The sequence below is a fragment of the Anas acuta genome, chromosome 6, assembly GCF_963932015.1.
Source record: "Anas acuta chromosome 6, bAnaAcu1.1, whole genome shotgun sequence".
Lineage (NCBI taxonomy): Eukaryota > Metazoa > Chordata > Aves > Anseriformes > Anatidae > Anas > Anas acuta.
The window spans coordinates 35,447,765-35,459,977 of NC_088984.1; the positions used below are offsets into that span (position 1 = coordinate 35,447,765).

The 12,213-nt window shown below is 41.9% G+C and overlaps 1 protein-coding gene across 7 annotated transcripts in view; it reads left to right on the plus strand.

Moving 5' to 3' along the window:
- PMS1 (PMS1 homolog 1, mismatch repair system component) overlaps nucleotides 1–12,213 on the plus strand; it is a 44,167-nt gene that overhangs the window by 6,141 nt on the left and 25,813 nt on the right. For all 7 annotated transcript variants that reach the window (XR_011097828.1, XM_068686492.1, XM_068686493.1 and 4 more), the window contains 2 exons: nucleotides 1,305–1,407; nucleotides 2,863–3,026. Coding sequence is in view for 6 of the 7 variants with exons in the window: in XM_068686492.1 (XP_068542593.1) it covers nucleotides 1,305–1,407; nucleotides 2,863–3,026 (267 nt within the window). In the remaining variant the exon portion in view is untranslated. The remainder of the gene's footprint in view (nucleotides 1–1,304; nucleotides 1,408–2,862; nucleotides 3,027–12,213) is intronic.

Sequence of the window (12,213 nt, forward strand, 5' to 3'; positions counted from 1 at the left end):
CAGCAATGTTCGTACTGCATGTGAAGGGCATGGCGTCTGCGTGTTCCATTGTGCTCTGCGTTTCTGTCCGTGTGCTGTGCCACCATCAAGTTTGGGGTTCTTCTTCCTAAGTCTGCCAAGGATTAGATCCCGCAGGAAGGTTCTGGTGTCAGTGTCTGATGGGAAGTGTCAACCATCAAGGTCAGGAGAGGTGTCAGGGGGTGAGAGTGCCTGACTCCGTGCTACCTTGGGCTACGTTCATGTTGCACTAAGCAGGAGTGGGTTGTGTGTGTGGATGGAGATTTCCAAAGATGCTTTCAGAAGTGTTGGTGTTTTGACAGGCGATGCCAGCCCTCAATCACTGGCTCCTGCAGACAAGTTGTCAGAACAGGATGCCATCTGCTCTGAGCATTTAAGCAGCTCCAGGTTGTGTTTCGTAAGAGATGGGAGTTGCTCTGAGTGTATTAAGTACTTTAATAGGCATTTCTTTAAGCCATGGATCAGTAATTACATTAATTAAACACTCTTGGTGTTAATTGTATTCAGCCTACCCAAACTGCCCCCTGAAGTTTCAGTTAAGAGGCACTGTACTATTGGCCCTTAACCATGTCTGTAATATTGTCATTTCCAATTAATCAATTACAGGTTGAACTCAGAATGATTTGGACAAGAAACTAGAATAAACCAGAACATCCTGAAGCTCTGTAGGAGTTGCTAACCTTTGTCTCTCGGGCGGTTCAAGCATAGTGGCTCTGTCACTCAAAATCTTGATACTTGAACTCAGGGAGGTGCAGTTTGATTGAACTTCTAGCGTGCGATTGGTCTTGCTAAAGATGATCGGAGTATTACCTTAATAGCTTACAAAACACACTACTGCGTGATTGCTAGATACAGTTGGGTGTGGAAAGATAATATTGGGTTTGTTTGATAGTAGTTGGGTCTGTGTAATCCCACGTAGCTGTCATAGTGTGTCTTCTCTCATGAGGGATGGAAGTGCAAACTGGTCGGTTGATTTAGTTGTTCCTTTAAACTGTTCAGAATAGAAGACAAAGAAGCGTGCCTGGTAGGCACCAGGGACACCTTACACTTTGTCACACTGTTAGAAATGCGTGGCTTCTAGTTAAATGGATGGAAAAACTGAGTGATAATGCTGGATGTGTTCTGTGACTGTGAGAAACACCTGTAGGAGAAGAGTTTTATAAACTCATTAAATGTAATCGTGGTGACTAACATAACGTAATGGTTAGAGGGAAGAGAAGCTTATCTAAGCCCCTTCTGATCTCTGGGAATCCTTGATTAACATGATTTATTTTTACTATTTACAGGTTTTGATCACAACAAAGACAGCTGCTGATAGTGTCAGCACTCAGTATACGCTGGATAACAGTGGGCATATAACTTCCCAAAGGCCTTCCCATCTTGGACAAGGTAGGATGCCGCGCTCTAGCATTGCATTCAGACAGGTATTTTTTGTTTCTCTGGGGCTATTATTTGATGTTGAAATATCTGTTCTAAACTTGAAGGCTGAGTGTGAAATCTTGGCAGCTGTAAACCTGTCTTGCCTTATGTCTGTCAGCTGAGAACGTGTTGTTATCATGAGAATGTCTTGGAAGTTGCCTTAGATAGCAATTAGAAACTAGCGTCTCCTTCTCTGACTCTCTTCTTCGAGCTGGCAGAGTGGAAATAAAAGCTGTAAAAATTCTGTGCTCCCAGGTCCAGGCACAGACTCTACATGAAAGACTTGTTGAGGACAAAAATAATGTTCCTGTGCATTGCAAAACCCTTGTTTAAAGGAGGAAGAGTTGCTGTCCTGTACACGAGGGAGTAGCTGGAAGCAGTGTGGCTGTAGGACCAACCGAGCAAAGCCTCAGTTATTTTTAACCTGCCCGGAAGGGCATGTCATAGAGATCCTTGTGCATGTTTTGTGTGAAAGATAAAGGTTGCCCTCACCTCAGAGGTGGCCTTGGTGCTTCAGACTTGGTGTGGGTTTGGGGTAGCATTTGTTCTGCTGTTAGCTCTGGTTGGCTGATTGTTGCCCGGTGAGGACTGTTGAAGACAGCGTTGTCTCCTCACATACACACTCCAGCAGGTCTGTGCTCCCAGAGGAGGTGCTGTTTGCTCCCTTCTTGTGACTAAGGTGGGCTTCTGAGGAAGCAGTCGCTGCTTGTCTGTGAAGGTACCTCTGTTCTCACCCTCAGTACATCCCAGCTGAGCCACAGAAGCTGCTTGTCAATATTCTTGCCCCCTGAAGCAAGGAGTGCCTCGTACACCCAGAGGGGAGCCTGGCTGCCAGACCTGTCTCTTCCTTGTCAGTCTGCTGACTGGCAGCAGGGAGCCATTAAGTCAGAAGCAGTTGCCTAGGGCTAGTCAATGGACAAATCCCAAAGAAAGGCCTGAATCTGAAAAGTCTGCATCTCAGAGAGCTAATTTGAACCAGGAAATCTCTTTAGGATTTAGGCTGCAGTCTTTTCCGCAGCCAGAAATCCTGGTCTGGAGCCTGTAAGTTGTGTTACTGTGTGTTCTGTCAAAATTGTGAAACAATTGCTGTTGAAAAATTAATTCTGTGGGAACTATCTAACTTGGCAACTAGGAACTTTTATGGTTGTATTGGTAGATTAATACCCTTCTTTTTGTCAGGCACTGCGCCTTGAGCAGAGGTACATTAGGGGAGGCAAAGCTTGTGAGTGAGGTCTGTTGGCACTGATTTTGGTGAGATGACTGCTAACTTGGTATATTTCTTCTCCTCGAGCTGATATAATGTAATTTAGTGTTACCAGGAGTTATTTGTGTGGAGTGGCCTGCATACAGTCCTCTTCAAGTGCAAAAAAAATTGTTTACTCAATGTAACTTCTGCTTGTTTTATTTTTTCTCACCCGCTTGCAGGTACAACAGTGACAGTCCTCAAGTTGTTCAAGAACCTTCCTGTAAGAAAACAGTTTTACTCAACAAATAGAAAATGCAAGGAAGAACTGAAAAAAATCCAAGATCTTCTGATAGCATATGGCATCATAAAACCAGAGCTGAGGATAATCTTTACACATAATAAGGTACTAATGACTATTTCTCTGTCAGCTATGTTAAGGCTCAGTTTCTGAGGAATTCATGAAGTTCATCAAATAGTTAGGAAGTTTCTTTCATCATAGGTTGCTTTTGGACTTCCACTTCTTTCTTTGTTCTATATATGTATGTGTTACAATGGTTACAGATTTTAATCTTAAACTCCTAAAACGCACACTCTGCCTTTTGTCCTGCTCCAACAGATATCTTGGTATGAAGTATAAACATTATTTTTAGCTGGTGTTTGCTGAACAAAGAACTCGGATCTTACGATGACAAAGGGCCCACTCAATTGTTACCCTATAGCACATGCAAGTAGCTTGCTGTGTGCTGAGTCATAAGAGCTCAATGCATAATGATGGTTTTATTTTTAAAAGATGAAAATTTCAAAACAGCTTGCTACATGGGTGTAAGAGTAACGTGTTGCAACAACAAGCTTTAGTTGAGCTTGTTGGTTGAAATTGAGAGAACAAATTGAGAGGCTTCTTGGAGGCTTCACAGGTTACTGAACAGTAATTTTAACACACAGCTCCAGAAGTGACACCTCAAGCATGTCTCCTTTACCTGACCTCAATTTCCCATAGCTAATTTTACTGGCTGTGCTCCTGCTTTTGACACACCAGAGGGAAGTTACACTGATGAATTCCCGAGTTGCCACAAAGTCGAGAGTGACATCTCGTGGCCAGACCCCTCAGCAATTCTTCTATTCTAAACTTCTGGTTGTTGACCTTGTTTTTTTCCCCGTTTATTGCTCGGTTTGGATCAGTTGCTTGTCAACCAAACATTCACACAGGAGTTCCTTTTCAGGGGAAATGGTGAATTACACTGTGCTTTCTTGAAAAGACAGCAGATTGTCCATCTGTTTCTGGAGTTGTAGAACATATTTTGATCAGATTTTGGTATGTATTTCTAAATATCAAAGTGTAGATGTGGTGAATACCAAAAAGCTAGCCCTGTGGCTACGGAATTGGTATTCCAAAGCTGAGAAACTACATTCAGTGGTATTTCATGGAGACTACAGAAAGCTCAAAACCAGAGACACCTCAGGATTTTTTGCTTCATAAATTGTGTTAAGCTCGCTGACATATCTAGCAGTGCTTCACAGTATTGGTCTTAAATGTTGGTTAATAAAACTAATATTTAATTGGTGGCTTGGTTTTTGCTCTCTCTGACGGATGTGGTACAATTTTTCTGTGGTTAAGCTGGGGCTTTTATTTATGGTTCTTGGTTACTACAAGGGCTTAGTACAGTACCTTCTGTCGACCTTTTTTTCCCCTGTGTGGCAACTGTAGCTTGTTATCTTCTATGACAGATCCTAAGTCTGATATGCTGTGTTGGGAAATGCCTTGCTTATTGTACAGAGCATGGTTGCTCAGCTGACCTTGCTGATCTAGACATCTATTGCATGGTTGCTTTTAGAGTTTGCGTGCTCCAGTCTGTTTGGAAATTCCTATTGATGCCTCTGGATGTTGGCAGAGAGGCATAGGAACATGTCTCCTGGGTAAGGAAGCAGTGATTTTTGAGGAATGGAAAAATGAGAAGGGGAGCAGCGGTGAGATTGCTACTGACAGGCTGTGAATGATTTCTATGGCATTTTGGTTTCATCCCCCTTGATTAGGCTATTACATAGCTTTTTTTTTTCATGTCTATTTTAATGCAGTGACAATAATGTGCAAGTTGGTCATGTCTCTTTCATGGCACTTACAAGAAAAATGTTGAGATAGTAAGCACTGCATGTTTTTGATGCTGGCTGTGCTCAGGTGGCAAAATAGATTCCTGCAAGCCGTTAGCCTTGAAAATTCACTTAAGGACCCAGTAGTATGTTTTTTTTCATTGAGCAGTGGACTTGGTAATGATCTCATTTTGCAACATCACTGTTCAGTTCTTTGTGGTATCTAAAACCCACTTAAAGCTGAAAGAAATGCATGAAGATGTAAATGGCTCTGTTCTACCAACCTGTCCTTTTGCTGACCAACGAGAAGGAATGCAACCTGTACAGTGTCCTGTAAGCTGCTTTGGTTTTGTTGGAGGTAATGGTTAGGAAATGCTTTTTGGGGATATTTTGTCACCAGGTTAACTCCGTACACATACAAACATTTTTTCTGACAGTGAAATATTTTCTGATAGTGACATTGTACTTCAAAGTGTGGGAGAACTGCAAGCTGGAGAAAAAAAACTTTGGGGGGGGGAAGCAATGATCAGGACGTGTTGGGAATGGGAACTGATGGTCTTTGTGATCATGAAAAAAAAAAAAAAAAAGAATTATGTGTTATTATCTAATGGCATGTGTGATACTTCTGCAGACCAGTAGTCTTAGGAATAGAGGATATTACGTGGTTTGGCATGAGTCTCTGATATAAAAAGGAAGGAAGAGACTAGAGAATTGCTTTAGTTGTCACTGTGTTCTTTGCCATGGGAGGGTAGCAGTACTTGAAAAAATATTTAATGGCTACTTGAAGCTCATTTCAGGCAGTAGTCTCAACCTAGCTTAGGAAGTGATGCATCCATGCTCCAAACCACTTGGTTTCCAGTTGCTGGGAATGTGTGAAGGCATCCTGTCCTCTCTGCTTCAGAGGTAAATTCTCCAGTACCATGGTTGAGTAGGCTTATTTCGTAAAGTAAATCAGTACAACTGCTTTCTGCAGGCAGTATATATTCATTGTAATGGCAAAAGTAGTGCTGATTTTTTCGGCTCTTCATTTAGCACTGCTGGCCCTATATTAATTTGATTTATTTAAAATAAAAACTAGTTTTTTTTTTTAAAAAAAAAAACTGCTCAGACATTTTTCAACACAAGAGGTCGCTCAGTAGCTGTTGCTGAGCTGGAAATATCAAAGGCCAAAGAAATCATATAGAAAGTGTAGTCTGTCTGTGCTTCAAAATTGCTATAAAATAATGTTCAAACTATTTAAAACAAATGAATGCATATTCCTGTGTGTCTACCGCTGTCATTCCTTGCAAAATAAAAATTGCCTATTGCACTGTGCATTTTCAGAAATTTGGAATTGTGTAATTCCAGTGCATAACTACTTTCAACAAGTCTACATGCAATTCATTTTCCTTCAGATGCTAAATATTATTGTCATTACAATTATTAATTCAGATCAGAAGATGCATCTCCTGTGCGATGCTACAGGATGTGTGTGTTAGGGTAATACTCTACTGAGTCAGGTTGTCTTTTTTATTTTTTTGGTGGCTGTTGTATTTGTTTGGCATGTACCAGGAATCAACTTCTTAGAATAGCTTTCTTTTTCATGGAGCTCGTGGATTATATATTACTTGAAAAAAAAATTTGTATGTTCAATTATTCAAACAAGTTCCTAGAATCCCAAATTCTTGAGGCTGAGCCAATACTTTCTGCTGCAATAGAAGATGATACACGTCAGGAGTGAGATCAGGTTCCAAGGCTTAAAAGAGCAAGAAGGTAGCTGAGATGAGGTACTGCAGAAGGAGACGAGGAAAGATGGGTTAAAAAAAGTAGAAAGGGTAGCACAACACGTGTTTTTAAAAGATCTTGAAAATAAGTGACAAAAGCAGTATATGTTACAATAATCCTTCTTAAAGTCCTGCATTTTATAAGAAATGAAAGGAGAATGGAAGAAAGCACAGCTCTCACTTTACTGAGGAAGAATATGTAATGTAATGAGGCTGAAAGTTTCATTAACGTGTCTGAAGTTAGGCATCTGAAAATGGTTGTCTAACTGATTCTGGAAGAAATCCATTTTGGAAAGTCAGGCTTCTTATTGAGCTGTTGAATGTATATGCATTTTTAGGATCCACAACGCATTGCGTGCTGTATTTCCACTACATTGATTTTAATGGTGTTCATCTTATGCTTCTGAGTGAAATTTCCATGTTTTTTTCCTTGCTGTTATACCACATTTCACATCCATGTTAGTACAAATGAAAATATATCCATTAAATGTCTGGTTTGCTTTCTATGAAGAGCGATACTCTTCCTGCCTTTGAGTTGTTTCCTAGCAAGAAAAGCAGATCTCCTTTTATCAATTCTCCCGGGGTTTATTTATCGTGTACTCTTTGTCAGTGACTTTCTGATAGGAAATAGTTGGTTGCTGTTTCTGCTCGGAGTGTTTTGTTTGCATTAGCAATAAATAATGAATCACTTTGCAGATCAACCCTTGAAGTCCTATTGCTATTTTGACAACTTGGATTAGCTCGTGCTCCTTCTTTTTATGAAGGTTTATCCTGCCAAGACATTCTTTGAATACTGATAATGTTGATCCTCTTGCCAGTATGGTTATGTTAGAAAGAGGTATTTTTCTTCTTTCATCACCATGTTCCTTGAAAGCATATTGAATAATGAGACAGCCAAATGGAAATAATTTACATGAGTATTCAGCAAGTTTATTTAAAGTTAACATTATCTGAAGGCGTGCGAAGAACATTCCGGAGTCAGCTACCGCTTCACCCACGGCAAACCCTTCAGCCCGAGATGCCATCTTCTGGCCACCTCCGGGCTCGGGCTGCGTTTCACAGGAGGTGCCGCAGGGCTCAGCCCCACAACAGCTTTTGTGCTCTTCGCTGCACGGCGTCTGTAGCCCACGGCAGCCCCAGAAGCTGGCGATGTTGGAGAAATGCCCCGGTGTGCCATCAGGTGGAACCTCAGCTCTGCTCCAGCTGTGTCCCCCAGCTGTTGTCTGCTCGCTCTGCGAGGGGGACGTGGCTCACACCTCTGGGGTGCCAGTGGCCCCCTCCGTAGCCCTTGTGAGGGTGGGTGTGATTCTTACCCAGACCCCTTTTGTGGCTGTGCTTGGCCTTAAACCGAGGGATGCCGTTGGGTGATGAGTTGGAGCGTGTGCCATGTGGGGAGATGCTTCTTAATGATTTACATCAGCTTTCCGTAAGATTTGGAAAAAGCCTTTTTTGGCATGTATGTGATGCCTGGTTTGGGTTGCAGTTACTTACCATTTTAGTTCTTTGTGAGGAAATGCCACGTTATTCTCTGCTATAAGCTCAAGTTTTTGCTTTACAATTAGTCTCCTCTTACAGGACAGCCTTGACCGCCCCCAGTCTGTGTCCATGAGCACAGTAACAGTTTGCTTTCTATAGCAACTGGGCTTTTTTGTTTGTTTGTTTTTAGGGATGGAATAACCAGAGTTGTGCATAAGGGTAAATTCACCATTTTTAATAACAGGTTTGCACTTCAGATTCATTCGCTGTGCTTCCAAACTCTGTCGTAGCTGCATGCTGAAAAGAAGTCTACACTGAGCAGACACAGCAGCACTCAAGCTCTTTCTGGAGTTGGAAAGGCTGCTCCCGTTAATGTAATGATGATAAATTGACTCCTTCCCTAATCTATGTTTTAAAATGTAAAGGGGAATTACGATTAAGAATCTGCAGTGCTTTGCAGCCAACATGTTTTCGTGCTGACCTGGAGTACAGTTCAGTCTTTTCTTCCATTCAGTGCTCAGCGAAAGCCAAACAGAGAGTTAATTATGGGTTTTTTTTTGTGATGTGGACACCTGTCCACTAGGAAATGCGCTGAGACCCTCAACTCAATTTACATCAGCCAGAGAACAGCTGCCAGATGGTAACTACTTTTGGTCGCTACCAACCTGGTTGAATTTGAACTGGTGACCTAGAGGTGAAATGCTTTATATCCTATTACTAATTCCCTGAGGTTTCCAGTTTCTCATCCATCACTTTTTTCAAATGACAGCACAGTATATGCCTGAAATCTCAAAACAATTACTGTTTCACATACGCCCCGTGTGCTGCAGTGCCTGCGATGTGCCTTTAGCTCTTGTAAGGCTTGCACATTTTTGTTGTACGCTTGAAAGCTTAGCACAAAAAAGATGTTTCCAAAGCCGCCAGGGAGTTTTCCCTCTTCCTTAGCAATGTACTTAGTCACAGCTAGGTACGTTCCCTGTTATTTCTACTGACTGGCACCTTTCAAAAGGCTTTTGAACGCCCTTCTTAACATGGAAATCACTATGATGATGTTGCATCCTTTAACTGACAATTTAGGATTAGAAACTGTGTAGTTTGTTGGGTTTGTTTTTTTTAAGCAGTTGAATTGTTTGCTGATTTATCGTATTATTTTCTTATATGGAAATGGAACTTCTCTATCCACCGTAGCAGAACACATGTGGATAAAGCAGCCCAAAAAAAAGTTGAACTTCTGCCTCAGCCTTTGTACTTCTTGAAAGCTTGTGAAGATAGGTGTTAGCAGGTGGAGGGCCCTGGCTCCTTGTACTGTCTCCTGGTTCCTCTCATAATTTACCTTCCAGCTCCATGGTCTGAGCACTTCTCCACGACACTATGCTCAAGAATGCCTCTTCCTCGGGCGGGTGCTCTCATATCGCAAATGGGAAATCTGAGCAGGAAATTCTTCGGGATTTCTAGGATGAAGGGTGCTGTGGAAAATAGCTACCTTTCATCAAATTTCTGTGATAGCTGTAATGGCTGATGCCTATGCATGGGGGGGGAGAAAACAGTGCCTTGAGTTTCTCTCTTCTCTACCTCCACCGGTGGTTGAGCCACCATCAGTTGCAAAGATTCTCCAGAGGCAAATATAAAATGTATGCAGAAATCAGTTAGGATTTTGTAAGGGGTTGCATTGCTTTTCTGTAAGCTAAACTGCAAAAATGCCACGATTTCTATTTTCAAGGGAGGATTATGCAGGAGTTCTGTTTTCTTAAGGTAGCTTGCCACGCTTTTTAAAACAAGATACCAGTTATGGCCTGGAGCAGGTCAAATACCATCACCACTTTTCAAGGCTGGCATTTTAAATAATGTGGTTGAGTCTTTATCTCGGTGTCTTCTTCATCTTAGGTGATAGATTTTCTTCCACCGCAGAGAACGTGCCTGCCCTTGCAGCAGGGTGTCAGTGCATCATGAGCAGCAGCAGTTACACACACGGTACAAGGTGATGGCTTTGTTTTGCTTTGGCCGAATTCAAACTCTTGCTGTGGCTGCCTGGCTTTGTTCCTGTTTACACGCCGTGTTAGCAAGTAGGCAGGGATATTTTCAGTTGTGTTGGAGCTTAATAAATTGTCAGGCTCAAGTTTTAAGTCAGGAAAGCTAAGAAACATACTGACCTAAAGATTTAACTTTCTGAAGTGAGGTCTCAGGTGCCAGGCAGACAGGATTTTGGAAATCTGTAGAACAAAATTAGTGAGCCTGTGAAAAACGTTTTTTTAACAGAGCTACCTTAGGTCACCAATCTGCAGTTCATGTGCAGCGCGTGCTCTGCTGGACCTTTACACCCTGAAACGGTTTTAACAGGATAAATAACACAATACCAACCACAGAATACATGAACAAAGATGACTGGGTTTGGGTACTGAAAGTCCCCATCACCTTTAATCCAAAAATCCCCATTGTGCCACGGGAGGCTGGTTAAGTTCCAGCCATCGTGTAGAGGTAAAGTAAGCAGGAGGAATTTTTTCGGCATCATTGTTGGCACTGCACGAGCCATCTTCAGAAACAGCATCCAGTCCTCAGCTCTTACTAAGACTTGTCTTTTGTCTGGGATCTCAGGTCATTGTGGCTGCTGGTAGAAGCTCTAAAATACAAAGGATTGTTTGGCTGCATTTTTTCCTTGGGCCTTCCCTGGGGTCTTTGAGGAAACAAGCGATGAACTGCTCTTCTTCTCCTTACTGACAAATACCACGGATCTCGATGGGAAGAGCTTGCATACTCTTTTTTTTCCAGTCATTTCATGTTTTTCTAGGAATCCTTCTGGGCTATGTGTAACATCAAAGAAACAGAGAGGCCTGCTGCATGCATACGTGTTTGTTGTCGTCCTGCACAAAAGGATGCCCACACACACCTGTGGTCTAGAGCTGGATGGGGCCGAAGAAATACAGATAGGGAAATGAAGCACGTGTGGCTGTGCAACAGAGTTTGATATACATTATGACTTTTTTTAATAAGATCTAGATCATGTAATCCCCTTCAGTGAAACAGAGAGGGAGGTGGGATATATTTGGCTGGCTCTAACAAACCCTAAGATGGTCCGTATGTAATAATATATCTGCGAGTAGGCTGTTTTTGCAGTGTCATCATACTGACCAGAGTCAGGTTCTTCCTTGGCTCATCCTGGACACCAGGTTAAATGACCTACAAAAAAAATATGAGGGGTGTGTGGGGGTGTGTATTTTTAGCTGAACTAAAGGGTATAATCAAGGTTAAAAAAAAATGAGGGTATTGCAGGAACAGGCACTTTGTAAAATAAATGAAATGGAGTAGTCATTGTTGCTTAATGGAGCTTTCTTTTTAAAGCCTGTTGATACGTCTAGAGGGTCTCAGAAATCATTTTCTTTAAATGAATTGGCTGATCCTACCTTGTGGCTTCAGAACATGCAGTCAGGGCTAAAACTGAGCACACAGACTATTCTGTGTTTACTTAGTATAAAAATTTCAGGAGTTGCATTGCCTCTTTAGTGTGTGGGCTTTAATGTATGGTAACGGTAATTTAATGGGGATGGTATCTAGTTCCTAAATTTTTCTCTGAAGTTCCCAGTATTAAAATTTGACAAATATGTGGGTAGCTCAAAAATCAAATGAAGAAAATACCTCCTGAACTCATTAGCAGTATCTACTTTTAGCAGGTTTGCATTTAATAAGTTCTCATGTTCCCTGGCTTTTTAAAAGCACTTTACTGAAGTGATCTTTTTACAGGCCCGTGTATCAGCCATTCAGCAGGTCAGACAGTGTAATAACAACCTTGCATTAATCAGCAGCTACGATTTATATCTGTACCTGTGGCATCACACTAGCATAACCTAAAATAAGCAGCGTGATGTTTATATTAGTCACGTAACAAGTGTCTTTCTCTGTTTGGTCACAAGCGTTTAATTTAAAATGTGCCCAGTAAAGAAAAAATTGTTTGGCACTCTGTGTTTCCATTTTAAGTAATCGACTTTAAAATAGCAACAGTACAGGATATGTTTTATAAGAGGAGCTCTAAAGAAGACGACCAACTCTTTCATCACTCGAAATGTCTCCGAGGAGATGTGCAGCAGGTGTGGAGGAGGGAGGCCGAGCGCAGCAGGCTTGGACAGCCTTGCTCCGTCCTTTGCTGCTGCCTGCTTCCGAAGCACGGAGCCATGGCCATGTGGCCCGTGGTTCTCCTTCACCCCGTTATGTATTCTCTGCCCTCCCTGGTGTAAATTGTCTTTTTTGGGGGGGGGGTTTCCAGCTTGCTGTAGG